Raw genomic sequence first — 25,891 nt, forward strand, 5'->3', positions numbered from 1 at the left:
CTCTACCACTCACTTTCACGCGGAGGCCAGTTAAATGACCACCCTGCAGATCTTTGGTTGTGGGGAAAGCGGAGTACCCAGGGGGAACCCATGCAGTCGCACGTGCAAGCAAACTCCAGGAACGGTGACGAGGAAACATTTTTTCTCACAGAGAGTGGTGAGTCTGGGGAATTCTCTGCCTCAGAGGGCGGTGGAGGTAAGTTCTCTGGATGCTTTCAAGGTAGAATTAGATAGGGCTCTTAAAAATAGTGGAGTCAGGGGATATGGGGAGAAGGCAGGAACTGGGTACTGAGTGGGGATGATCAGTCATGATCACATTAAATGGCGGTGCTGGCTCGAAGGGCCGAATGGGCTACTCCTGCACCTATTGTCTATTGTCACACAGGTAGTACTGAATGTCAGGATCGAACCTGGGTCTGTGGTTCTGTGAGGCAGCGGCTGCACCAGATGCGCCACTGTACGGCTCTAGATTGGTTTGAGGTGTCATTGAGCAGTGGATCCTCAGACAGTGTGGCACACCCCCAGTGCAGCACTGCAAGGGTGAGTGTAGAACTGTCCGACTCGTGGATGATAGGGATAGTAAACCAGGTCACACTGAAACCCAGGCTGCTCATCATTGCCCTCTGCGACGAGTTTAGTTTGGAGATACAGCACGGAAACAGACACTTTAGTCCATTAAGTCCGCGCCGACCAGCGATCCCCGCACACTAACACTATCCTACACACACTAGGGACAATTTACAATTTTACCAAAGCCAATCAGCCTACAAACCAGTAGGTCTTTAGTGTGTGGGAGGAAGGCTCCTGGAGAAAACCCAGGCTGGTCTAGGGGGAGAACGTACAAACTCCATACAGACAGCACCCATAGTCAGGATCGAACCCCGGTCTCTGCCGCCGTTAGGCAGCAACTCTACTGCTGCGCCACTGTGCCATCCTAACAGTAGGACAATGGACTTGGTGGAAACTCCCCACACTTACTTGTGTCCCAGCTCATGGGCGACGGTGAATGCCAGGGGGAGCCCCGAGTCCTCGTTGATGCTGCAGCTCCTGTGAGGCTGGCACATCCCAGAGACATGTGACAGTCCCAGGGTCTCACATGGGCGGTTCATGCCAGCACATACATCCTTCCTGGTCAACACAAAAACAACAACATTCACCACCACACCTCTCCCGGGACAGAGCAAAGCCTGGCACGTAACACCCTCTTGCTGTTGGTTAATTATTGTCATGTGCACTGAGATAGAGTATAGAGCATTGCTTTACCTGCCATCCGTGTGAGTACATCAGGTAGTGCAAAAGAGAAAATAAACAGCATGCAGAATATAGTGTCACAACTGCAGTGAAAGTGCAGATTTTTTAAAATGTGCAAGGGCCACAAGGTGGTCGACCAAGGTTGTCGGTGGGAACACATTCCCTCGCATCTGAGAGATCTGTTCAAGAGTCTGAGAACAGCGGGAAGAAGTTGTTCTTGAATCTGGTGGTATGTACTTGTAAGGTTTTGTATCTTTTGGCTGACGGGAGAGGGGAGATGAGGGAATGATCGGCCTGTCAGTGGTCCTTGAATATGTTGGCTGCTTTCCTCCGCCAGCGTGAAGTGTAGATGGAATTGATTGGGGAGGTGGGGGCAGGGGAGGGAGGCTGTTTCAATTGGGCTAGGATGGACTGGGCTGCATCCACAACTCGATGATAGGTTTAGAGTCCCACGTTATACTCTACCCTACCCCTAATCTGGCTCTTGCCCCGATCCTCTGTCACCACCAACCTGGCAGCTACTAGTACACTCCTACTGTGGCCAGATCAGACAACAGCCTGCAATCAGCAGCCCATCATATACATCAATCATCATCACCAACTAAACAAATAATAATCCATAACTAATAACCCAGCTGATACAATATCCCATATTGAGCAGCACAACTAATTACAATCCATTACAGAGCTCAATTGATAAGTAACCCATTAATTGACAAATTAATAATAATGCATAACCAATATGTTGACCAAGAGTAAATCATAACTAGTGGTGAACCTGACAAAGTAATCCATAATCACCAGCTCAATTGATAATAATCCATAGCCAGCAATCTAATCAATTATTACCTGTACGTAGGCATCTCTGGTTGACAGCCCATCCCAAGATACCAATGTGTTGTGATCAGATCAGAGGCTCCCTGCAATGCTCATTGTTGTTTGCTGTGGAAACTCATTGTGCACACAACACACAATTAATTCAATTAGGATCTTCTCTCTTAGTGTTCCATGTCTTTTGTTTGCTCAAAGGGTGTTTTGCTGTTGTCCACATTGTTCCAATATCTCAAAAACTAAATATCTCAAAAAGGAAATAAAGTCACTAAAACCAAAGCCTCCCTCTGATGGCTTTAATTAATTCTATAAAGTCAGTCACAGGCATTTGTTCCAGTGAATTAAACGCTATCCCTTCACTCACGCTTCATGGAATTCCACAACTCCCAAGTCACAGATACTGGAGGATCAAAATCTTTCCTGCTCACTCTCAATGTGCGAGTTTTCAGTGGATTAAATTCTTCCCTTTTCCTTCCCATTGAAATAAAATTCAATGGACCAAACTAAATCCCACCGCAGAGGATTCCGGTGGAACAAGGTCCTCACACCCACTGTTTAAAAAACTGCATTCCTACGAGTAAGGACAATCATATATCACCCACAGGATGGTAGAATAAACTCTCCTATTCTCACATAGAATTCCCAATGCATTCGCTATCTGTTCCTCGGTGCTTGATATTGATATATTCCGTTACCAACGTTCGAGAGAGCTCAGCTTGATTTGTAAGAACGTGCACATTCAGCCCAGCAGTTCTGCAGATGCATTACCTGTTGGGCTTGAATTGTTGAATGAATGAATTAATGGGTCATGGGTTGTTATCAGCCTGGGTCTAGTCTACAGCTTCCTGAAATTCTGGCTGATTCTTGGCAAATTGACACAGTGTTTCTTTGGAGCACTGCATTGAAAATAACATGGAACCCGGCCCGCCCACTAACGAGCTAGATATGACCTTTATACTGAGAAGCGTTCTGGTGCAGAATTAATTCACCACAACAGTGAAACTATTCTCACAGTGTTTTTCTGGAGGGAGTCCCAGAACTTGAGCCCAGTCACCATGAAGGACCAGTACCAACCACATTTCTAAGTCAGCATAGTGTATGACTTGGAGGAGAACCTGCAAGCAGTAGTGATCCTTTACAACTGCTGTCTTTGTTTAGTTTTGTTTCGAGATACTACATGGAAACAGGACTTTTGCCGATGTGATCGCCGCATGCTAACACTATCCTACACACTAGGGACAATTTACAAATTTACCAAAGCCAATTCACCTACAAACCTGTATGTCTTTGGAGTGTGGGAGGAAACCGGAGCAGCCAGAGAAAACCCGTGCAGGTTAAAGGAAGAAGTTACAAACTAACTACAGACAGCACCTATAGTCAGGATTGAACCCGTGGTGCTGTAAGGCAGCAACTCTATTGGTGTGTCACCATGCTACCCCTGCGCCATCGTGTTGCCCCTCTTTCATGGTGGTAGATGAGGTGAGGCTTGGAAGATCCTGTTAGAATAACGGGGCGAGTTCCTGCAGTGCATTGAAGAGATGGAACATACTGCAGCCACCAGGCATTAGTAGCGGAGGGAATTAATGTTTAGGGTGGTGCGATGAGAAGTCAATCCAGCAAGCTGCTTTGTCCTCGATGAAATCAAGCTTTGTTACAGTTGTTGGAGCGGTATTCAACATGGAACTTTCCCATGCACAATGCTGAATGGATATTGATCACCTTCTCAATACTTCCTTCTTTAAAATTGCTGAGCTTGCTTGGAGTAAAGTTTCAAAGGCACCAATCCTGATCTGGTGTGACATCCTCAATGACTTTAATATGTGCCGACCATATTGCACCATATCCAACAACATGTCCATTCCTGCATCACTATGGGAGCAAATCCCAGAACTGCCTCCCCAACAGTACTGAGAGAGACGTTCATCAGAAGGACAACTGTGCTTCAAGTATCCACTTTGGTGGCAAAAAACAGGAAAGTAGATTATTATCTGAATGGTGGCCGATTAGGAAAAGGGGAGATGCAGCGAGACCTGGGTGTCATGGTGCACCTGTCATTGAAAGTAGGAATGCAGGTGCAGCAGGCAGTGAAGAAAGCAAATGGTATTTTAGCATTCATAGCAAAAAGATTTGAGTATAAGAGCAGGGAGGTTCTACTGCAGTTGTACAGGGTCTTGGTGAGACCACACCTGGAGTATTGCGTACAGTTTTGGTCTCCTAATCTGAGGAAAGACATTCTTGCCATACAGGGAGTACAGAGAAGGTTCACCAGACTGATTCCTGAGATGGCAGGACTTTCATATGAAGAAAGACTGGATAGACTCGGCTTGTACACGCTAGAATTTAGAAGACTGAGGGGGGATCTTATAGAAACTTACAAAATTCTTAAGGGGTTGGACAGGCTAGATGCAGGAAGATTATTCCCGATGTTGGGGAAGTCCAGAACTATGGGTCACAGTTTAAGGATAAGAGGGAAGTCGTTTAGGACCGAGATGAGAAAATCATCTTTTACACAGTGAGCAGTGAATCTGTGAAATTATCTGCCACAGAAGGTAGTTGAGGCCAGTTCATTGGCTATATTTAAAAGGGAGTTAGATATGGCCCTTGTGGCTAAAGGGATCAGGGGGTATGGAGAGAAAGCAGGGATGGGATACTGAGTTGGATGATCAGCCATGATCATATCGAATGGTGGTGCAGCCTCGAAGGGCCGAATGGCCTACTCCTGCACCTATTTTCTATGTTTCTATGTTTCTATCATCTTTCCAAGGAAAGTTGGGGATTGTTAGCAAATGTTGGCCATGCCAGCAATCCCACATTGCATAAAGATATCTTAAAGTGGGAGGGAGCATAAGATGGGAAGGGAGCATACATTTTAGGAGATAGGTCTTTGCAGCTAATGGGACAGCTGCCAGTGGAGAGGGCAGCTGGACTAGGGACTGGACAAACATATTTTCTTTACAGTGGAGAATATTAAGAGGAGACATGATGGAGGTATGTAATGTTATGAGGGCTATGAATGGGCACAACTGCGGAAACATTTCCCCGATCATAGTTGAATAAAACTAGATATAATTTAGGGTAAGTGGTGTGAGATTTGGAGGCGATCTGAGGAGCTCCTTTGTCGCACAGACAGTGGGGGGGTATCTGGTTTACACTAATGGAGATGATGGAAGTAGTGTTATTGACAGCATTTGGCAAGTCTCCAGAGGAACACCTGAATCACCTGCGCAAAGAAGGCAATAGACAAATGCAGGGGGATGGGATTAATATGATCAGTGAGGATGTGGTGCATCAAATAGCCTATTTCCATGCTGCGTGATTCTATGAAAACAGATCCCAAGCAGCAGTTACTATTCTAAAGCATTAATGAGGCATATATGAGGGCTAAGCTTTATACAAGCCAAGACTGATTCAAAAGCAGCAGTTAAACAAGATATCCAGATCATCTCTTGCTACTGACTGTAAATTGTGGTTACGTCTCCAATCCACAACCCCCCTGTCAATCAAATCAGCCTCCAGAGCATCAATTCCATTTGCTCGTCTCGTTGTCTTAGGAAAGCAGCAACATAATCAAAGACCACTCACACTCCAGTCATTCCCTCTTATCCCCCCTGCCGTTGGGCAGAAGATACAAAAGGTTGAAAGCACATACCACCAGTCAAGAACAACTTTTCCCCCCACTCTGATTAGACCTTTGAATACTTCAAATGCTAAGGAAGTATCCCTGATCTTCCAATCTAACGCATTGCGGCCCTTGCAATTTCTTTAAATGTTCATTTTCAATGTAGTGGTAACACAAGATTTTGCAATGTTTCCTTTCTCTTTTTGCACTACGTGTGCTCACACATGGTATGATTTGCCTGGACAACACGCAAAAGGTTCTTCACGGTATCATAGTGATATGTGACAACGATGAACCGATACGCCACTTACCGAGTGAGCAGAAGCGCCACGTCATGGTGTGCAGGGTGATTGTCACCTTTGAAGTTGATCTTCTTTTGCCATTTACAGAAGCTCCTCAGCGTGTTGTCAGCATGATGTGTTATCTTCAGGTCCTCCTGCCAGAAGGAACGCAGAGCTTTAGTCTCCAGATGTGTTTCTATGTGGGAAGCATGGGTCGACTTCCTTAGAGCACAAAAGTTCATGGTTCGGATTTATCATGGGAATTGTCAGTGCCGATGGGAAACTTTTGCAACTGGCAGATAACCAGAAGAAAGAGTTTTATGACAATTGGCAAAGGAAACTGACGACAAAAGAATATTTTTTTCCTTTCATACAACAAGGCTATGATCTAGAGTTCAATATTTAGGACTGTTTACAGAGTGAGTCAGTGTCCACAGAAATGTCTGCAGTGTTTCAGGACAGGACAGGACAGGACAACTTGAGGGCCCCCAGGGAACTGGAGATGAAACACGGTCTTGATAATTTACTGCAATGATTTTCAGAATCAAAATACAGTCTCTACATTTTTAAACAAAACCAAATGGCAAAGGTACATAATATTGGCATGGTCTACAATATTTTACTTGAAGCCATTAATAAAATTGCAGGATGAGTGTTATATTGGAAATTGAATTTCAGTATCTGAAAAATGTTGTATTTTGATAAGAAAAACAAGGAAGTTTGTTGTACTTGAAAGATTTGAGCTCCTGAAATCACCTGAGCTCCAGAAGTCACTGCATCTCCTGATTTCCAGACTCAACCCCTGATTTCCAGACAGGTCCCTTTTATCCCATTTCTCAAGCTTTATCATGAAAAGCTTTGCGGAGGAGAGCGAACCTGAAGCACTCGCCAAATTTAAGAGTCTAACAGACCTAAGAAACTCAGCAGATTTTTTTAAATTTACATTTTAAAGTTGTGAAGGTGTACCATGGAGTGAATCTTCAACAACATCCACATAATTAGGACAATTAATACAAAGGGTGATCAATAACAACAATAACTTGACTGATATTGTGACCTGCCACATGGAACTTCACAGGAGTATTAAATTCAATTTGATTTTTCCAATTGGATGGAGTCGAGGGGGGAGGTAAAGCAACGAGCGAATTCGCCCCTTCCCACCCAAACCACCCCCTCCCCTGGTACTTTCCCTGGCAACCGCAGGAAATGCTACACTTGTCGCTTTACCTCCCCCCCCAAGGACCCAAGCAGTCTTTCCAGGTGAGGTAGAGGTTCACCTGCACCTCCTCCAACCTCATCTACTGCATCTGCTGTCCCAGGTGTCAACTGCTCTACATCGGTGAGACCATGCACAGGCTTGGTGATTGCTTCGCCCAACAGCTCCGCTCGGTTCGCAATAACCAACCCGATCTCCCGGTGGCTCAGCACGTCAACTCCCCCTCCCATTCCGAATCCGACCTTTCTGTCCTGGGCCTCCGCCATTGCCAGAATGAGGCCCAGCGCAAATTGGAGGAACAATTCCTCATATTTTGCTTAGGTAGTTTACACCTCAGCGGTATGAACATTGACTTCTCCAATTTCAGGTAGTCCTTGCTTTTTCCCTCCTTCCCCTTCCCTACCCCTCCCCTTCCCAGCTCTCCCCCAAGCCTACTGTCTCCACCTCTTCCTTTCCTTCCCCACTCGACATCAGTCTGAAGAAGGTTCACGACCCGAAACATCGCCTATTCCTTCTCTCCATTGATGCTGACTCACCCGCTGAGTTTCTCCAGCATTTTTGTCTACCTTCTATCTTTCAATTGTTATCTGTTGTTGTTTTTTCCCTTGTTCTACTTGTAGTACAGGTGGGTGGCTTCATTAGATTCATGTATATAGTGGTATCTGATTTAATTGGATATCACACAAACAAAAGCTTTTCACTGTATCTTGGTACATGACAAAAAATAAGCAAATCACAATACCAAACAGCTCCGTAGGATGCCACTTAGCCACTGTAATGCATGAGCACATGAAGGTTCTTCTAAGGTTCCACTTCCCACTCATTCCTCAATAAATTGCAAACTTTGAATTCAAACTTTTATCTAGTTCTCTTTAGAATTTGCTCGTTCTCTTGCTTTGTTTTAAACTCTCTCTGTCGAAGGGACAAGGGTACCAAGGGTGTACTAGAGTGATAGAGATATGATTGTGTAGTGGACCAGCCTCACTAGATGTTTCCATATTACTTAGTTCAGTTTAGTTTAGTTTAGAGATACAGTGCGGAAATATTACATTCTATGCCAATCCCATGATTCAATCAATTCGCCAGCACTGCCCACTCACCTCATCTTCCTCTAACAGCACTAGACGAACGATGATGATGTTCACAGCGTTGCCAATACTGGCATCACGAAACAACCCAGCAACCTGTAGAGACATGTGTGAAGAGCTGATGAGCGAACAGTGCAGCCATGTGTATGGTTGGACTTTCACCACTGCCGATATAGCCCCCAAACAATTCCAAAGCATTTCAGTCAGGCAGTACTGGAAACTAATGAGACACCAACTACACTAGGAAATACCAGCGTAGACGAAACAAAAGCTTGCTCACAAAGCAGGTGTGAAGGATGTCTTAAATAAAGAGAGACAGAGAAAAGTAAAGGTTCAGGAGACACATTCCCTAAGGAATGGCATGATCACTAACAGAGCTGGGTTGAAAATCGCCAGGTTAGCGATGTGGAAGTGACCAGCATTTTGGAAGTGAAGGTACCATAGATATTTACAGGGTTATTCATTCATGTTTGCAATCAATTGTCTGTGGGTTTGCCAGCAGTGGCCTCCATTACTGAACTGTAATTTCAGCCCAAGGTTTCTGAGGATTTACCATTGTTTCTGTTCCTCATGTTCACCCTGGTGATTCCCACGTAAAGCAAATGCAGAGATGGCCTCCCTGCCTCCACAAGACTGTACTTGTGGGTGAGATTATCAAAATGGTGCGCTTTGGGCAAGTGTAGATGAAGCTTGGATGGAGGCGGCTCCATTGTTGAACAGTTTCACGTTGGACTGGCTAAACAGAGCCCAGTAAATGTTCTGTGCCTGCAGGACTCCAGCTAAAGGAGAGATTCCCATTCACATCCTTCCCACTGGGTTTGGAGACACAGCAACAAATGGAGAGATGTCCAGTTGCCCACAACACTACTCATTCAACCATTTTGAGATTTATTTGTGGAAATTCTCTTGTCTCACACATTTTCATACTGTTAAATGGTAACAGCTACCTAATAACTCGTCTAGCAAGCAGAAATGATGGAGCTATCGTTGTGTTATTGGATCAACCAATTTTAACCATTCCATGGAGAGAGGAGGCTGAAGGGTGACCTCATTGAGGTGCACAGATCTTAAGGGGCATAGATAAAGTGAGTAATGGTTTATCTTCCTTCCCCTTGTGTTCTTCCACCCTCAGTATGACTAATCCATGCAAGTGGGGAACATTCTCCTCACATCTTGATTTAGGCTGGTACTGATGGAAAGGTGCATGCTCTCTAGTTATGGCTCCATGCCATTTTATATCATGGTCCATAAGAACATGTTGCTCTCAAATTTATGACACCACTCCATTTTGTGAGATGAAGTTCCATTCTTCCAGCACTTTGCATGAAGAAAATCTTTGGATGTTCTCCGACACCTTTTTTATTTATTCACTCAAGCGATGTTCGCCATCAAAAACATCTGCTTGAGGCACTGTCTCAAGAAGTCAGCATCTATCATCAAAGATCCCCACCAACTGGTCCTTGCCCACTCCTCTCTCCTACCATCGGGCAAGAGGTACAGAAGCCTGAAGTCCCACACCGTCAGATTCAGGAACAGCTACTTTCCTACAACCATCAGGTTTTTGAACCAACACGCATGATCCCAATCCTACCTCAACGACACGACACTATGGATCACCTCTTGCAAAACCATGGAATTGTTTTTTTCTAATAGTTTTGCTCAAACGCCTTTTTATCCCTGTAGCCGTCCTTCTTGTTACTGTCTTTCAGGATTTTATGTGTAACTTATGAATAATTTATGTTCTCGTGTGTTACCTGAGTCTATGTGCCTATAAACAGTTGGGAAAAATGTATGGATAGGAAGGGTTGAGAGGAATATGGGGCCAAATTGGGACTAGCTCAGAATGCCAACTTGTTTGTCATGGACAAGTTGGGTCCAAGGGCCTTTTTTCATGCTGAATGACCATAACTCTTTGAGCTGCCATTTTTCGGAAAGAAGCTCACAGTTCTCTCCTGTGGCTGACTATGGAGCTCTCTCTGTGTTTGGTCAGGTGTTCAATTCCAGCTACAGACTGATCCTGTTGGGAGTGCTATTGGAAGTGCTGACTTCTGGATGTTAAAACCAAGTCCCATCTGTTTTTTCAGTTGGATGTAAGAGATTTCCTGGGTTGGAATGTGAGATGGAAGGGAGGTTCCTGCTCAATATTCACACCTCAGTTTACACTACCAAAACAGATGATATGGACGTTTTTACATGGCTCTTTGTGTGAGCTGGCGGTGCCAATTTGACTGCAGCAATCCCTAAAGTGATTACACTTCAGAAGAATTCAATCGGCTGCAAAGTGCCATGGAATGCCTTGAGTTTGTAAACTGCACTCAGCAAACACACAGCCGTTGTATTTCTATTTTCCATCCCATTAAGATTTACTGACAACCAAAGCAAAAATAGCCATGTTAGTTTATTCATGCTCCTTAAAAGAATGTCATTGGAAAACTTATTCCAGTTTAGCATTTTAGGCCAAACATTCCCACCACGCCACACACTTGTTCTGGTGGAAAGATCTTCTCTCAATCTACCATATCAAATCCATTAATCATCTCAAGAGCAGGTCAAACGAACTGCAGCAGTTCAAGAACAGCATCTTCTCCAACCAAACATTGTTAATACCTTTGTAAAGCACTTAGCCCATGATTGTGGAGGGTTTTGCCCCAGTCGTGATTGTTTTCTCAACACACACACACACACACACCCTGCCGCACTAAGGCTCAAGGCTCCAATCCAGTGATGTGTTTGGTGTAGTTTTATGGCTGTAAAGATAAGCAAGTCTGGAGTCTGATACTGGAGGGGCAGACAACAAGTCCCGGAGAGTGGCTGGCAGGAGACCAGGAGCCACGCAGCCAAGTGGGAGGCCAGCAACCCGAAGAATGGCCGAGGAGAAATTCAAGTTGAGGAGCATTTCAGACTTCCTATCTGGATCATAAGTTCAAACATTTGTAAATCATAGGAGCAGAATTAGGCCATTCGGCCCATCAAGTCTGCTCCACCATTCCATCATGGCTGATCTTTCTTTCCCTCTCAACACCTTTCTCCTGCCTTCTCCCCATAACCCTTGAGACCTTTACTAATCCAGAATCTGTCAATCTCCGCCTTAAAATTAACCCAATGACTTGGCCTCCACAGCCAATAAATTCCACTAATTCACCATCCTCTAACTCAAGAAATTCCTCCTCATCTCCTTTCTAAAGTCACCTCCTTTTATTCTGAGGTTGTGCCTTCTGTTCCTGGACTCTCCCTCTGGTGGAAACATCTGTGCCACATCCATTCTATCCAGGCCTTTGACTATTCAGTAAGCTTCAAGAGGTCCTCCCCTGACCTCCAGTGAGTACAGGCCTAATGCCATCAAATGCACATCATACATTAACCCAAACATCCCATGGTTCATTCCCATGGTCCCCAGGTTCATTCTGTGGGTCCTTGCCGCATTAAACACGGTCTCAGGCTGTTGCTGATGGCATGAAGAGTGGTCCATCCAACCTTCACTGCCAATTCCTGTAACATTGAGGAGCATCAACATCTCACAAAAATATAAGTAATTTGAAATGTTCCCCTAAAACGGAGGAAGAAATAAATGACAGTCACTCACCATGTTCATAACAGTGAGGACGTAGGCCTCGATGTTTTCACTTCCGTGATGCTCCACCATTTTAGTGTCAGCCACAACCAGAGTCTCCACCCACTTCTCTTTGCTAATTGACCGTTGCTTAATCCGCCTCTTGCGCTGTTGCTTCTTTTCCCACTTTTCCCGCTTTGTTTCCAGATGCTTCAGGTTCTTCAGGGAATCTAAACCATTTCCAGGAAGGAACAGGCAGAGGGATTTGTGGAGGGTGGTTAGTATGCGTGTGAAGCCACAGCAACCCCCCCCCCCCCCCCCCCCCCCCCTGCAAAAACGCGTTGGGGGAAACAGCACGGTCTAGTTTCCCTTAAAACCCCAACCAAAACCCATCAGATATAAGAAGATGATTGAGCTGACATCAACTGCTATTTATTGGAGGCAGTTCCACTTTAATACAACACATTCCTGACTTGTTTTAATTTGTTCGAATGATGCGAATATCGCCGGCTTGGCCAAACTATTTATCTTGCTGCATTATTTCAGAGGGCAATTAAGAATCAACTATGGAGACACAAGGTGCTAGAATCTTGAATAAACAACAAACCACTGGAGAAACTCAACAGATCAGGTGCATCTGTGGAGGGAAATGGACAGATAACATTTTGGGTCATCCCTCACCCCTCCCTCTTCGAGACCCACATTTACCTTGACCATCCTGTCCCCTCAACCCATCATCCATCACTCCAGTTCTACATTTCACTCCCCTTCTTCCTTCTTTAACAGATTCCACCATCTGCACCTTTTTGCCTTTTCCACATCACCTCCATACTTTGTTGCCTAACTCCATCTTCTCTCCTCCCAACCCGACTCATCTGCTCATCAACTCCTCACCTGAATCCACCTATCACTTCCTAGAAGAGACACAAAATGCTGGAGTAACTCTGTGGGACCGACAGGATCTCTGGAGAGAAGGAATGAGTGACGTTTCGGCCAGACTTATCACGTACTAGCTCCTTCCCCACCCCTTTCTTTCACCTCTATCTACCAGCTATGTGCCTTCTACAGCAACAGCCTGAAGAAAGGTCTCGACCAAAATATCGCCTGTCCATTTCCCTCCTCAGATGCTGTCTGACTCCAGCAGTTTGCAAAAAATACCACCATGCTAGTTGTTGATTTGGATTCAGACCAGGGAGCGGGCAGATTTCTTCACAACAATCCAGTCATTTCATAATCGCCATTATTGATACCAGCTCAGCATTCCAAATTTATCCACTCTTTAATTTAAATTTCTGAGCTGCTATGAAAGGATTCAAACTAATGTTGCTGGATTGATAGTCATGTCTCCAGATACAAGCTCTGTGGTTGGCCATTGTCCTACTTCTAAAGGGCATGGCTGGTTTTAATGCCATTCCCCAAATTGGATCTTCCTCAATTGTTTCTTTACTAATTCCCAACAGCCTTAGTGAAATCACCCCTTCCTGCATTCTGGGTATTACAGTTTACGTAATCAGGCTGAAGAAAGGAAGCCGGGATTCTGGAAACCTTCATCAAAATATTGAAAGTAACATCTTACATCAGTACCCATTTACCAAATGTAAACATGTTACTCTATAATTAACTCACAGAGCCACATCTTCAACAGCACCTGCAGAAGGGTTTAATTACGATGTGACAAATAACATGCACATATAATTCCCTTTCTAAATGTGCACCATGGGTGTTAATGGTGAGTAGAATCGAGGTTTCCCTTCTAGGGAGAGAGGACAGATCTGGTAGCCAAAAATGGGAGGATCCTGTTTGTAAGATGCTTAATGCTATCTCAGTTGGGTTCATGGATCATATATTTACTAACTTCAAGTTCTCAAACATTTTCTTCAAAAACATTTTCACAGCTGAATTTCCATTAGTCTAGTTCACATTAGTCTAGCTCATTTAATATACAGAAAGTTAGATTAACAAAAAAACTGGAAATTAAACAATTGTGGAATTTTTATCATCGTGAACACAATACAGGAATGAAATGGACAAGATTATTCTACTGGGAGCAAGGAGACAGAGGGAGAGAGGAGAGGGAGAAGAGAGAAGGAAAGGAAAGAAGGGAAGGAGAACAGAGAGGAGAGAGAAGGAGATGGAAAAGAAGGGTACTAAGAGAGAGGGATAAATAAACACAAAAGACAAGGAAGAACAATGAACTGTTCTGAAGTCAATCAAATATTTCAATTTCTAAACAGACAAAAGTAATTCTGTTCAGTCTAAGGCTCTGAACCTATTTGATCATGTGAAGAATTGTAACAGTCTGGTGCATTTCCACCTGTGGATCATTGTGTCCTGTCACAGGCTCAGAATAAGGAATCAGTACTGAGGTGAGGAGAGGTTTCTTTAAGCAGGGTGTGTGAATCTTTAGATGCTGAGCTGTGGCTCAGGGCTATTTTCAGGGCTAAGATCACTAGATTCTGGGCCATTAAGGCAGGAAACTGGACACAAACACAGGATCAGCCACGATCTTACCCAATGGTTGGCCAGGAGAGAGCAGTTTAGAGGCCTACTCCTGTCTCAGGTTATAGTCAGAGAGTAATACAGCACGGAAATCGGCCCTTCGGCCCAACCTGCCCATGCTGTCCCATCTACACTAGCCTGTGTTTGGCTCATATCCCCTCTAAACCTTTCCTGTCCACGTACCTGTTGTCAAGGTTCTTGTGACAGACTCACATGGGACCAGTTTAACAGATTGCCTGTAGTGTTGAAGGGCCTGATGGCCTCATCTCTGACTGCTGTAAAACTGGGGTGCAACCAAACCTGCTGCTTTCTTTACCTGGTTAAAGTGTGACCCCCCCCCCCCCTAATGGTGACGGTGCCACCTAGTGACGGTCACCATTACTGCAGTGATCAACACTCTGCTGCAGTGAGACACTGGAACAAATCCAGAAAATGTTGACACAACCCCAGCGGGTCGGGCAGTCTCACCCGCAGTTTCCAGCTTTGTTTCAGATTTTCAGCATCTGCAGCTTTTTAATTCTGATTTCTCACAGATAGTTCAGATCTAACCACAGCCGTGATCACAATGAATGGCGGTGCTGGCTCGAAGGGCCGAATGGCCTCCTCCTGCACCTATTTTCTATGTTTCTATGTTTCTGACACAGTGGGCTCTTTCTATGCCACTCACTGGACGCTGATGGTGGGAAAGGCGGGCTTGTGGAGTTGGATTGAAGTGAGGGGTAAGTTATGAATAGATGACAGAAGATAGGCACAAATGCATTTGCTGCTGTAAAACAGCACGTACAATGTATGTCTCTTTGAAGCAAAACATTACTGTTGGGAGAATATTGTACATGCTCTGTTATAGACCAATTCCCTGCTAACGTGCAATTCCACCCACTGTACTCCATCTGTGTTGTTCCAGAGAATCTCTGCTGCCCAAGATTGCTCCCTCTTCCTGAGGCTTTGTGTGTAGTTTATCACAGTGCTCATGTGTCTGAGCACAACTGAGAAACAGACCAGCAGACTTCACTGTGCCTGTGGGGGAGAGACAAAACGGGGGCGGGACACTGATTGACAGGGGGGGGGGGGGGGGGGGGGAGGGAGAGAGAGAGAGGGGGGGAGAGAGAAGGAGGGTATAGAGAAGAGGAGAAGGAGAGAGAGTGTGTGTGTGAGTGAGAGAGAAATAGAGAAACAGAATAATTGGCAGATTGTGGCCTCGGTGGGAGAGCATTGGAAAATTGAAGATAAGAGTTAAACAAGGGCCCCAGAGGTGCAGACTTGAGTCTTGGAAATCACCCAGATTAGGTCCCAGGCAAAACTGTGGCAATGATGAATTAACATGGATGTTATCTGATGTGGTGTCTGCCCATATCAGGTTGTGTTGCGAGTCCCTGTGCTTACAGCTCGTGGCTTCCCCCTCTCCACCTTCCCCCCCTTTGATCGAGACCGTACCATCTGTAGCACAGGCACAATGAATAAATGCAGCACGAGCTTCAGCAACTCAGCCAACGACTGTTCCTTAACCCCTTCTGTGTTCAGTTCCACATTCTGCAGGCTCAGCATTAGCATCAATAACTGCAGTTGAGTTATTGATGTCAATGCTGTTAAATTAGGGAGGAGTGGATGAGTGGCTGATGGATAGGTGAAGGTGGGGAGTTCACAATCAGCTAGAGGTCATTGGACTGTGATTCCACATCCCTCCTCTCTCCCCCCTCCCCCACTCATAACAGCAAGTCTGCAATAGCAAGCAAAGAGCAGCTTGAAGCATGAGAGTGATGCCCCCCTTTGTTAAATAGCCAAACATAAACACCAGCTAGATTGACACATTGCATACACAAGATCTGTGGCCCACTGGATGGTGGGGTGAGATGGGGCATTGTTTTACAACCAGCACAGGTTCGATGGGCAGAGTGGTCTCCTTCTCAGATGAAAATATTCCATGAATCTGCTGGAACTGGTGACTGGTACAGAAGGCACAAAAATGATGCAGACAAACGCACCCTAGCAATTACCAGCTCCCTCACAGACAGCAAACAAATCTGGAAACGAAGATTGATTTGTATTTCTATTTTGCCTGTGGCCACAGAGTACCCCAAAGAGCAGTCACTGCCACAAAGTAGGGAACATAACAGGAAATGTATGCACAGCAACCTCTCATGCTCAATGTAGCAATGACCAGGTCAATCCGTTTGGTGGTGTTAATTAAAGGATGGATATTCACCACTTTACCAGGAATACCTTGGGAAAAGTGCCATGGGATGTCGTACATCCCTCTGAAAGGAGAGAAATGGTCACTGTTTATATTCCATTGTTTTATATCAAAAGACAACGTCTCTGACAACATAGCATTCCCTCCAGACTGCCCTGGGTTTTCCGAGAGTGAGATTTGAAACAATGAACAGCTGCTACAGATAGTAGTGAGGAAGGCATACATCACGAGGAGTTGAGTATAAGGGTTGTACAATTGTACAAAACATTTGTTAGGCCTCATTTAGAGCATTGTGTGCAGTTCTGGTCACCACATTGTAGGAAGGATGATGAAACTGGAGGGGGCGAAGGGAAGACTCACAAAGATGCTGCCTAGACTGGAGGGGTTGAGTTGTCAGGAGAGATTGGTCTATTTTCCCTCGAGCAAAAGAGGCTGAAGGATGACATGTGAGAGGTATATAAAATTATATATAAAATAGTGAGAGGCATAGAAAGGTGCATTTAGCAGCCTGAGGGTTTCCCCATGGTAGGAGAATCTAAAACTAGAGGACAGAGGTTTGAGAGAGCGAGGAGTTTTTAAAAGGATCTGGAAACAAAGATTGATTGTATTCTATTTCTGAGGGGCAAGTTTTTCCCAAAAATGGTAGTTGGTATCAGGAATGAGCTGCCAGAAGAGGTGGAGCCAAGAACAATAGCAAGATTTTCGAGCATCTGGACAGGGACTTGAATGAACAAGGCATGATATGAAATTAATGCAAGCAAATGGGATCAGTATAGATAAGCATGATGGTTGGCATGTGTGCATTGTGCCAAAGGGCCTGTTTCTAGGGTGTACGCCTATATGACTGTATTACCCGCTGATACAGACTGATGGCTGCAAGGCAAAGGAGCAGCACCACAGTGAAACATGAGCTGGCCCCAGGTCATGGTACGGCAGCTGTGTGGCTCCACACTCCTGCTACCTTTCAACACAAATTGACTTTCATGACCAGAAGCAACTTTACTAATGAGCCTGGAAGATTGGGTTGAGCTAACCCAGATTAGGATGTCACAATGTGCAGGAAGGAACTGCAGATGCTGGTGTAAACCGAAGATAGACACAAAATGCTGGAGTAACTCAGCGAGACTGGCAGCATCTCTGGAGAGAAGGAATGGGTGATGTTTCGGGTCGAGACCCTTCTTCAAACTGAGAGCAGGACTCTAGGCTGAAGAAGGGTCTCAGACCTGAAACGTCACCCATTTCGGCAGATGCTGCCTGTCCCGCTGAGTTACTCCAGCAGTTTGTGTCTATTTTAGGATGTCAGAATCCGTGCCAAGCATTTATTAAAACCTTGCATTGTGAAATGTTGAGTAAAGATTGATGGGAGGCAGAATCTGTGTGGTATCCCCACCGGGCTAGTTGTCCAGGAGAACTGTTATGGTTTATTGGGAACGGCAAAAGGCCATTCAGCCCCTCAGCCTGTTCCCACCTTCAATTAGTCAATGGTTGACCCCTATTTACATCAGGGATTAGACTGCATGGTTTTGTGAAGGGTCATAAATTGAACGCTGTTACAACAGGCAATTTAATGCTTCAGTCTAAGAGCTGGTTGGGTATCTGGTTTCCAGTATTTCCAGCTAAGGCAGAACATGCTGTAAATATTAAATACTAGGAATAAAATATTTGATGAGGATATGGCACAGTGTATTTTAAGATGAAAGTCACACAGACATCTGGGGAGAAGGCAGGGTTTTTTAGATTTCTGTGTAATGGATCCCACTTCTTAGCCTAAGACCATATGAAGCAGAATGAGCATCACAGAAGCAGCCTCTTGATGAAAGCAGTTCTGAGGAAGAAGCTGACTCTGCCCAAACAGTTGGCCAACCTTGCAGGGGGCCCAATTAGTGAAGGATATCATCACCATTGCAAATTCTGTGGGCTCATACATGAGAAGTGTTAGTAAGTGAGTACCCTGATGAAAGGCCAGGCCCGGAGTAGACCTCCTGAAGAAATTTCTAATGGAGGAGTGGGGCAGAAGCTCATCTCTCTTTGGTTGGTGGCCAATGAAGGTTCACACTGATTACTCTCCAGTGCAGAAAGGTTTAAAGGTTAATTGGCATCTGTAAATTATAAATTGTCCCTACTGTGTGTAGGGTAGTGCTAGTGCACGGGGTGTTGACTTGGTGGGCCGAGGGGCCTGTTTCTAGATAGTATTACTAAAGTCTTAAGAATGAGAAAGCATCTGCTCACAACCAGCGTAACCCTGTTGTTATAGCTCAGTTATAGCTCTCTTCTCTAACTCGGGAAATTATGGGTTTGAATCTCCATTCATTTCCTGTTTATGTGGCTGTCTAACTACCTCTTAAATACTGGAGATAGACACGCAGTAACTTGGAACAGGCAGCATCTCTGGAGAGAAGGAATGGGTGACGTTTGGGGTCGAGACCCTTCTTCTTAAATATCAGTATTGTATCTGCTCCCACTCCTTCCCCCAGCAGCATGTTCCGACACCTACCACTTGGAAGAGAAGATATAGACAAAAGAACTTGGGAGTTGCTAAAGGTAGATATGTTCAGTAGGTCAGGCTGGGCATGTTATTCTTTCCAATAGACAAAAAATTAAAATAATGAAACAAACAAGTTGTCCTAATATCACAAGTGTGGGGGTAAAAGGAAACTGCAGGTGCTGGAATCCTAAGCAAAAAAAAGTGCTGGAGGATGCTTCAGACTGAAGAAGGGTCCTCAGGCAAAAGATCACCTGTCCATTCCCTCCACAGGTGCAGCCTGGCCCGCTGAGTTCCTCCACGCTTTGTTTTTTAATATCACAGGTGGACGACTGGTGCAGAGAAATCATGTCACCTGAAGCTGTAGAATTTTGCAACTCCTCATTCTCTAAATGCTCCCATTCACTCATTGACCAGACCACCAGGTTGGCATGGTGACGCAGCGGTAGAGGTGCTGCCTTATAGTGCTCGCAGCACCAGAGACCCAGATTCGATCCCAACTACGGGTGCTGTCTGTACGGAGTTTGTATGTTCTCCCCATGACCAGCATGGGTTTTCTCCAAGATTCCAAAGACGTGTAGGTTTGTAGGTTATTTGGCTTGGTATAAGTTTAAAATTGACCTTTGTGTAGGATTGTGTTGAAGTGCGGGGATCGCTGGTCGGTGCGGACTCGGTGGACCGAAGGGCCTGTTTACATGCTGTATCTCTAAACTAAAACTAAACTAAACCTAGTTTATAGTTTTACCCTGTCAAAAACATCCCCTCTCTAACCTCCCACCTCCCTGCAGTTTAATCAGCTTCTTTCATTTCCTTCCCAGTTCTGATGACCTGAAATATGAGCTCTGCTTCTCTTCCCACAGCTGCTGTTTGACCTGCTGATCATTTCCAGCATTTTCTGTTTTTACTTTCGATTTCAACCGAGGCACAGATCGGGTAGACCAGGAATTACAGATGCTGGAACCTTGAGCAAAACACAAGGTACTGAAGGAACTCAGTGGGTCCGGCAGCATCTGTGGGGGGAATGGACAGGCAACATCTGCATTTGCAGATTTAAAGATTTTCGGAGAACAGAGTTAATACTTCAGATAGATGATGTTTTGTCATCCATAGCCATATAATAGTCCATATAGTACAGTGACAAGTGAGAAGAAGCATTTAGTTATGTTCTAAACTTGAGAAGGATGTTGTATAAATAGTCTTTCCATTTTTTGATGTCATGTGACCAACGAACATTGGATGAGACTCCGGCATCACTGTTGTTATTATTACACACAAGGCATGTTACTGACATAATCCCCCAAATATGCTGCAATGGCAGAAGGTTTTGGCATGGTTGCAATGGCTTTTGTGCTCAAATGTTCCACACATGTGGACTTGATGATAATCATTGCAAGAGCATTTATTTTGTAACATGATCGAGGGAACTGCCCGGAGGCATGCCAACAGGACTTTACTGCTGTCATAGCTGCTGAATTCTCTTAAGGACATCACACACAGTTTTTGGAGCCTCTCTCCACGGCTCCTGGGAATGCAGAATCATTCCACCCCTCTAATCTATTCTACCGAGATGATGGCTGGTGTACGTTCATTTCATTCATTTCATTCCTGTAACACGCGTTTCCCTTGTCTAACAAATATCAACTTCAGTTCTAATATTTACAATTGACCTCGGAAAAACACGGCTTTTGGGAGAGGGAGTTCCAGATTTCACCCTCCCACAATATGAGGACGTACACACAGATGGAGCATTTTATTATAGATGGTCATTGTTGTCTCTCTCAACCCCACCCAGGGACTGCAAGATCTACCCTCGTAGGAAGTGACTCCATTTTCCAGAGCTTCCTGTCACAGGAGGGCCACTCTGTGCCTCAAACCATTTCCACTGCCCAATGTCTGATCTGTATTGGTGTGGGTACCTATCCCTAGATATACTCGCCCATCCTTTACATTGATCTCAACCCTGCAGTCAGGGTGGTGAAGACCTTGTGGAGGGAGCACCAGGAAATATACCAAGAGATGGCCAATTGAGCAACAAAGCACGAATGAGGATACTGCTACATGCCTCTGCCCTGTCTGTAGGTTAACCCCGAGCTACCGGCCTCCTCTCACTTAAATTCTCCATCCCAGTCCCACTCTGACTACCCTCAGTAATCAACGAAAAAGTCAACAGTCGCAGATAACCATCCATTCCATTTACAAAGAACTGGCTAGTTTTGGAAAAAGGTCAACTTATAATATAAACTTTTTTTTTCTCCATTCGCACATGCGACTGTGTATTTTCAGAATTCTCATTTATTTCAGGGTTTTCAGCAAAGTCTGTGCACCTCTCAGTTCCAGCAGCTTTCATCTCTTCTCTTCTTCTATTTGCATCTCCTCAGTGTGGATTAGTTGCAGATAAGGAGTCTTCACTGCCCTCTTATCACAGGCATCCCCTTGCATCTCCCTAACTCTCAGGCAACATAAACATGTTCCTTGTCTAACATTCTCCTGACCTGATGAAAGGTAGGTCAACGTAATACGTTGACTCTGGTGCTCTCTCCGCAGGTACCGCAGAGAGTTGGGTGGAGATAATATCAAAATAGCCGGACAGGCTCAAGTGGCTGAATAACCTCAGATCCTCAGTAGCAAAGGGAGACCTTCAAAAGGATTTCAGGGAAAAAGGGAGACATTCAAAAGGATTCCAGGGAAAAAGGGAGACCTTCAAAGGGATTCCGGGGAATGAGGAGGCAACTTGGCTGAAGAAACTAAGTTGTTCTCTTTGGAACAGAACAGAACAGAACAGTTTATGAGGACATCTGATAGAAGGATTTAAAATCTTGATGGGTGTAGACAGAGCAGAGAGAAACTGCTCTCAATGGTAGAGGGGTAAGATCAGGAGGTCATAGAATGAAAGTGATTGGCAAAAAGAATTACAAGTAACAGAGAAATTTCACACCAAGTGGTTGGAATCTGGTTGGGGGAAAGAAGATGCAATCGACATGTTCAAAAGAAAGATGAATAGGTTCCTGAATGTAAAAAGTTTTCAAGACAGCAGAGAGAGGGTGGGACTGTGGTGTGCAGTGGTTTGCTCTTGCATATAACCAGTAAAAACACAAAGAGCCAACTGTCCTCCTTCCATGCTGTGACCATTCTGTGATTCATTTTTGCAAATGCCATCTTTTTGGTGAGACCCCCATCTGCTTTCACAAGTGGACATTTAAGATCCCACTACTTCATGAGCCCGCCCCGGTGTGTTCCTGGTCAATCAACATCACAGTTTGCACAGGTCTAGATGATGGTTGCTGAGACATGTGCGTTCAGCCGACATCGATTCCACGGCTGAGCAGATCAGTGAGGCAGGAAACGCAAGACACCTGGCAGTATGAGCATCTTTACAGGAGCAAAGCCTCTCCTTTCCTATGCAGCGCACAAACAAAATTAGGTTATGAATGGGCATGAATGTCATAGGGGAACAGAAGCATAGGGTTAGACTGGATGGTTGGAAGAAGGATGTGGGCACGATCAGTGGGGAGGGGTGATGGACAGATGAGCAAGATCGTTAATTGAAGAGCAACAGCACAAGGTATTGTGGCTCGTGTGGCCGAGTGTGAAGTAACAATCTGGACGTTGTCTACTGGACGTATCTACACAACACGTCCAGGCTTCTTTGTCTATTGCAGATCACACTCACTTTGTTGCTTATGGGATAGTTTCCAATATGATGTGAATATTCTTCATTGGTCCTCGCTTTCTTTCTCTCTCTGTCCCTCTATTATAATTCTTCCACTTTTTTCTGATTCTTTTCCCTTCCTATCTCACTCTCGCACCCACACCCTCACACCCACACACACACACACACACCCACACCCAGACACCCACACTCTCACACCCACTCACACCCACACCCTCTCACACCCACACACTCACACACCCACACACCCACACCCACACCCACACACACACACACACACACTCACACCCACACACCCACTCACACACCTCACACACACTCTCACACCCACACTCTCACACACACACACCCACACACACACACACCCACACCCACACACTCTCACACCCACACTCTCACACCCACACTCTCACACCCACACACTCTCACACCCACACACACTCTCACACCCACACACACTCTCACACCTACTCCCTCTCACACTCACACCCTCTCACACCCACCCACCCACACACTCACACTCTCTCTTTATTTTTCAGGCTGGACAAACAACTTGTCATTGGGCCAATGGAAGAAAAGCCAAGGGATCAGCTACTGGTGATCAGGACTGGAAACTGGTGATTGGACAGGGATTTGTTTTCTCAGCTTACGGTAGCTGTGAGTAAATGCTTCCCTGGCTGGGCCCGCCACCCGCCCGAGGGGATTCCCCATCCTTAACCACTGGCAGCTGACATTCGTGATGTTTGGGAAGAAACAAGCACTGACATTTTCCACTGAGTTCAACTAATATCCTGTACCTGACGCACAGAAGGGAGAAAAGCAGAATAAACGATGAGCAGTGTGGAGCCTCGGCTGCTTGGGTTGGGTACACTCCTGGAAGGTTCACTACTATAAGCTGAGAAAACAAAGCCCTGTCCAGCCACAAGTTTCCAGTCCTGCCCACCACAAGCTGATCTCTTGGCTTTCCTTTCTCAATTAGACTAAAAATATAGTTATTGCTGGGTTGAAATTTCCTACCTACCCTACCACAAAGTCTTCACTTGCTGTCAAGCACAATGAAATCTTCAAAACAATTGGTGAGAAATGCTCTGGGAATACATGTTTTTCTGCCCTTGTCATCTCTGCTCTGTCCCTGTGCTTCCTCCATGGCCTTGTCCCAAATATATCAAGATGTGGCTTTGTCCTGCGTAAACTGGAAAGTAAACAGGGTCTTCTCAATTCAATTGCCCGATTTCAAAGGGGTTCGGCCCGAAAACGTTGCCTATTTCCTTCGCTCCATAGATGCTGCTGCACCGGCTGAGTTTCTCCAGCACTTTTGTCTACCTTCGATTTTCCAGCATCTGCAGTTCCTTCTTAAACACTATTAATACCCCAACTCTTGTACACCCCAGAATAATGTTTAGAGACAGCATGCAAACAGGCCCTTTGGCCCACCAAGTCCTCGTCGACCATCAATCACCTGTTCACACTAGTTCTATGTTATCCTGCTTTCTTGCCCATTCCCTACACACCCAAGGCAATTTTGAAGAAGCCAATTAACCCACACGTCTTTGGGATGTGGGAGGAAACCAGACCACCCGGAGGAAACCCACAGGGTCACAAGGAGAATGTGCAAATTCATCACAGACAGCACCCTGGGTCAGGATCAAACCCGGTTCTCTAATGCTATTGGGATCGGCTACACCAGCTGCACCACCGTGATGTCTATTATTTAATGTAATAAATAAATATATTTAAGAAAAATGCTTGTAATCCATCATCTTCCTCTGGAGTTGGTTCTCGAGGAACCCTTAATCTCTAGGTCGCCTGAGCATGGCGGAGGAGGTGGGGAACTTGCCATCGCATCTGAAGCAGTAGGTGTGGTTCACCATCAATCAACAACCAGCTCCTTCAGTTCTTCCAAGCAAGTTCCGTAACCAAAAGCAAAACACTGACAACTTGTGGAACAAATGCCAAAATTAAAACCATGGATAACCAATGCATTTGTTTACTCCCGTTAAAGTGAGCACCCATCTTTACACTCCAGCAAGCATGAACGATCATTACTTTGACGAAGAGCAGGGGCATTCTCTCTGGCGTTCCAGCTGAATATCTATTCCTTCATCCAATCTCCCCAAGAACATAATAGTTCCGAATTTTGCTGAACATGGGAAATTTCTGTGCAGCATTTCCTACGGTGGAACAGTGACCATTCTTCAAAGATGTTTCATTAACTTAAGGGGACTCGGGAATGTTGCAATATCATGAATGCACTATAGAAATGCAGCCCAACCTTTTGCTGTTAAAACCTGCATCAGATACGGTTTGAGAAACTAAACCTTCCTGCATGTCCAAAGACGCAACCTTTAACTCATCGATAAGTGGGCAGGAAATTCACAGGCTGTCTGAACTTCTGCCTTATGTAATATTTCTATCTTTTATAGATTTCCTCCTGGAAGCTTTGCCAGGTCCCTCTGCAGGAAGAGGATGCTACACACACAATGGTGAACTTGGCTTCGAAGGCATCCCGTATGTAGCAGTCGCAGCTCACAGGAAGAAAGATCACGTCAGTTCGATGGGGGACTGTTGGAACATTCAACCATTCCATTGCTGCCTCTAAACTTGGCTCTTCCAGTAAACATTTGGCTGCCCTCCTTCATTCTCATCTCCATAAAATTGAGCTTGTTCAAATCCTTGCTGCCTAGCTCACCCTGTTGATCCATCCTGCGTGGCAGGGGTTATATGGGGAAGGCAGGAGAATGGGGTTAGGAGGGAGAGATATCTCAGCCATGATTGAATGGCGGAGTAGACTTCAGATTCAGATTCAGAAAACTTTATTGGCTGTCGAAACAGAAAATCTTCTTTGACGTGGCTCAACATACAGACAGGACAATGTACTGATAAGCAGTCATACAACACAGATTTCTGCGAGCACACACAGTGTGTATCGATCTTAAAAGCAAATATAAAGATTAAAAACTGTAAAAATAGACAAGATAAAAGTTGTGGATACGTGTAAAGTGACAATGCGTCAGGGTTAATTTGTCCATTGTTCATTTTTTATTTAAGCTGTTTATGGCAATGGGTATGAATGAGTTTTTGTGGATGTTTTTCTTGGATAGGGGGACTTTATATCGGCGGCCTGATGGCAGAAGTTGGAAAGACTTCATGGGCCGAATGTCCTAATTCAGCTCCTATCGCTTATGACCTTATGATCCCACCTCAGCTCACTGA

General features: G+C 45.1%; 1 protein-coding gene across 1 annotated transcript in view; it reads right to left on the reverse strand.

Annotated features, from left to right (window-relative positions):
* The window catches only part of LOC129712722 (A disintegrin and metalloproteinase with thrombospondin motifs 7-like), a 112,117-nt gene that overhangs the window by 70,208 nt on the left and 16,018 nt on the right, over positions 1-25,891 (reverse strand). Inside the window, 4 exon segments of the mRNA XM_055661387.1 lie at positions 979-1,128; positions 6,013-6,137; positions 8,299-8,382; positions 11,870-12,066. Coding sequence (XP_055517362.1) covers positions 979-1,128; positions 6,013-6,137; positions 8,299-8,382; positions 11,870-12,066 — 556 coding nt within the window.

Source organism: Leucoraja erinacea, chromosome 33 (genome assembly GCF_028641065.1).
Source record: "Leucoraja erinacea ecotype New England chromosome 33, Leri_hhj_1, whole genome shotgun sequence".
Lineage (NCBI taxonomy): Eukaryota > Metazoa > Chordata > Chondrichthyes > Rajiformes > Rajidae > Leucoraja > Leucoraja erinaceus.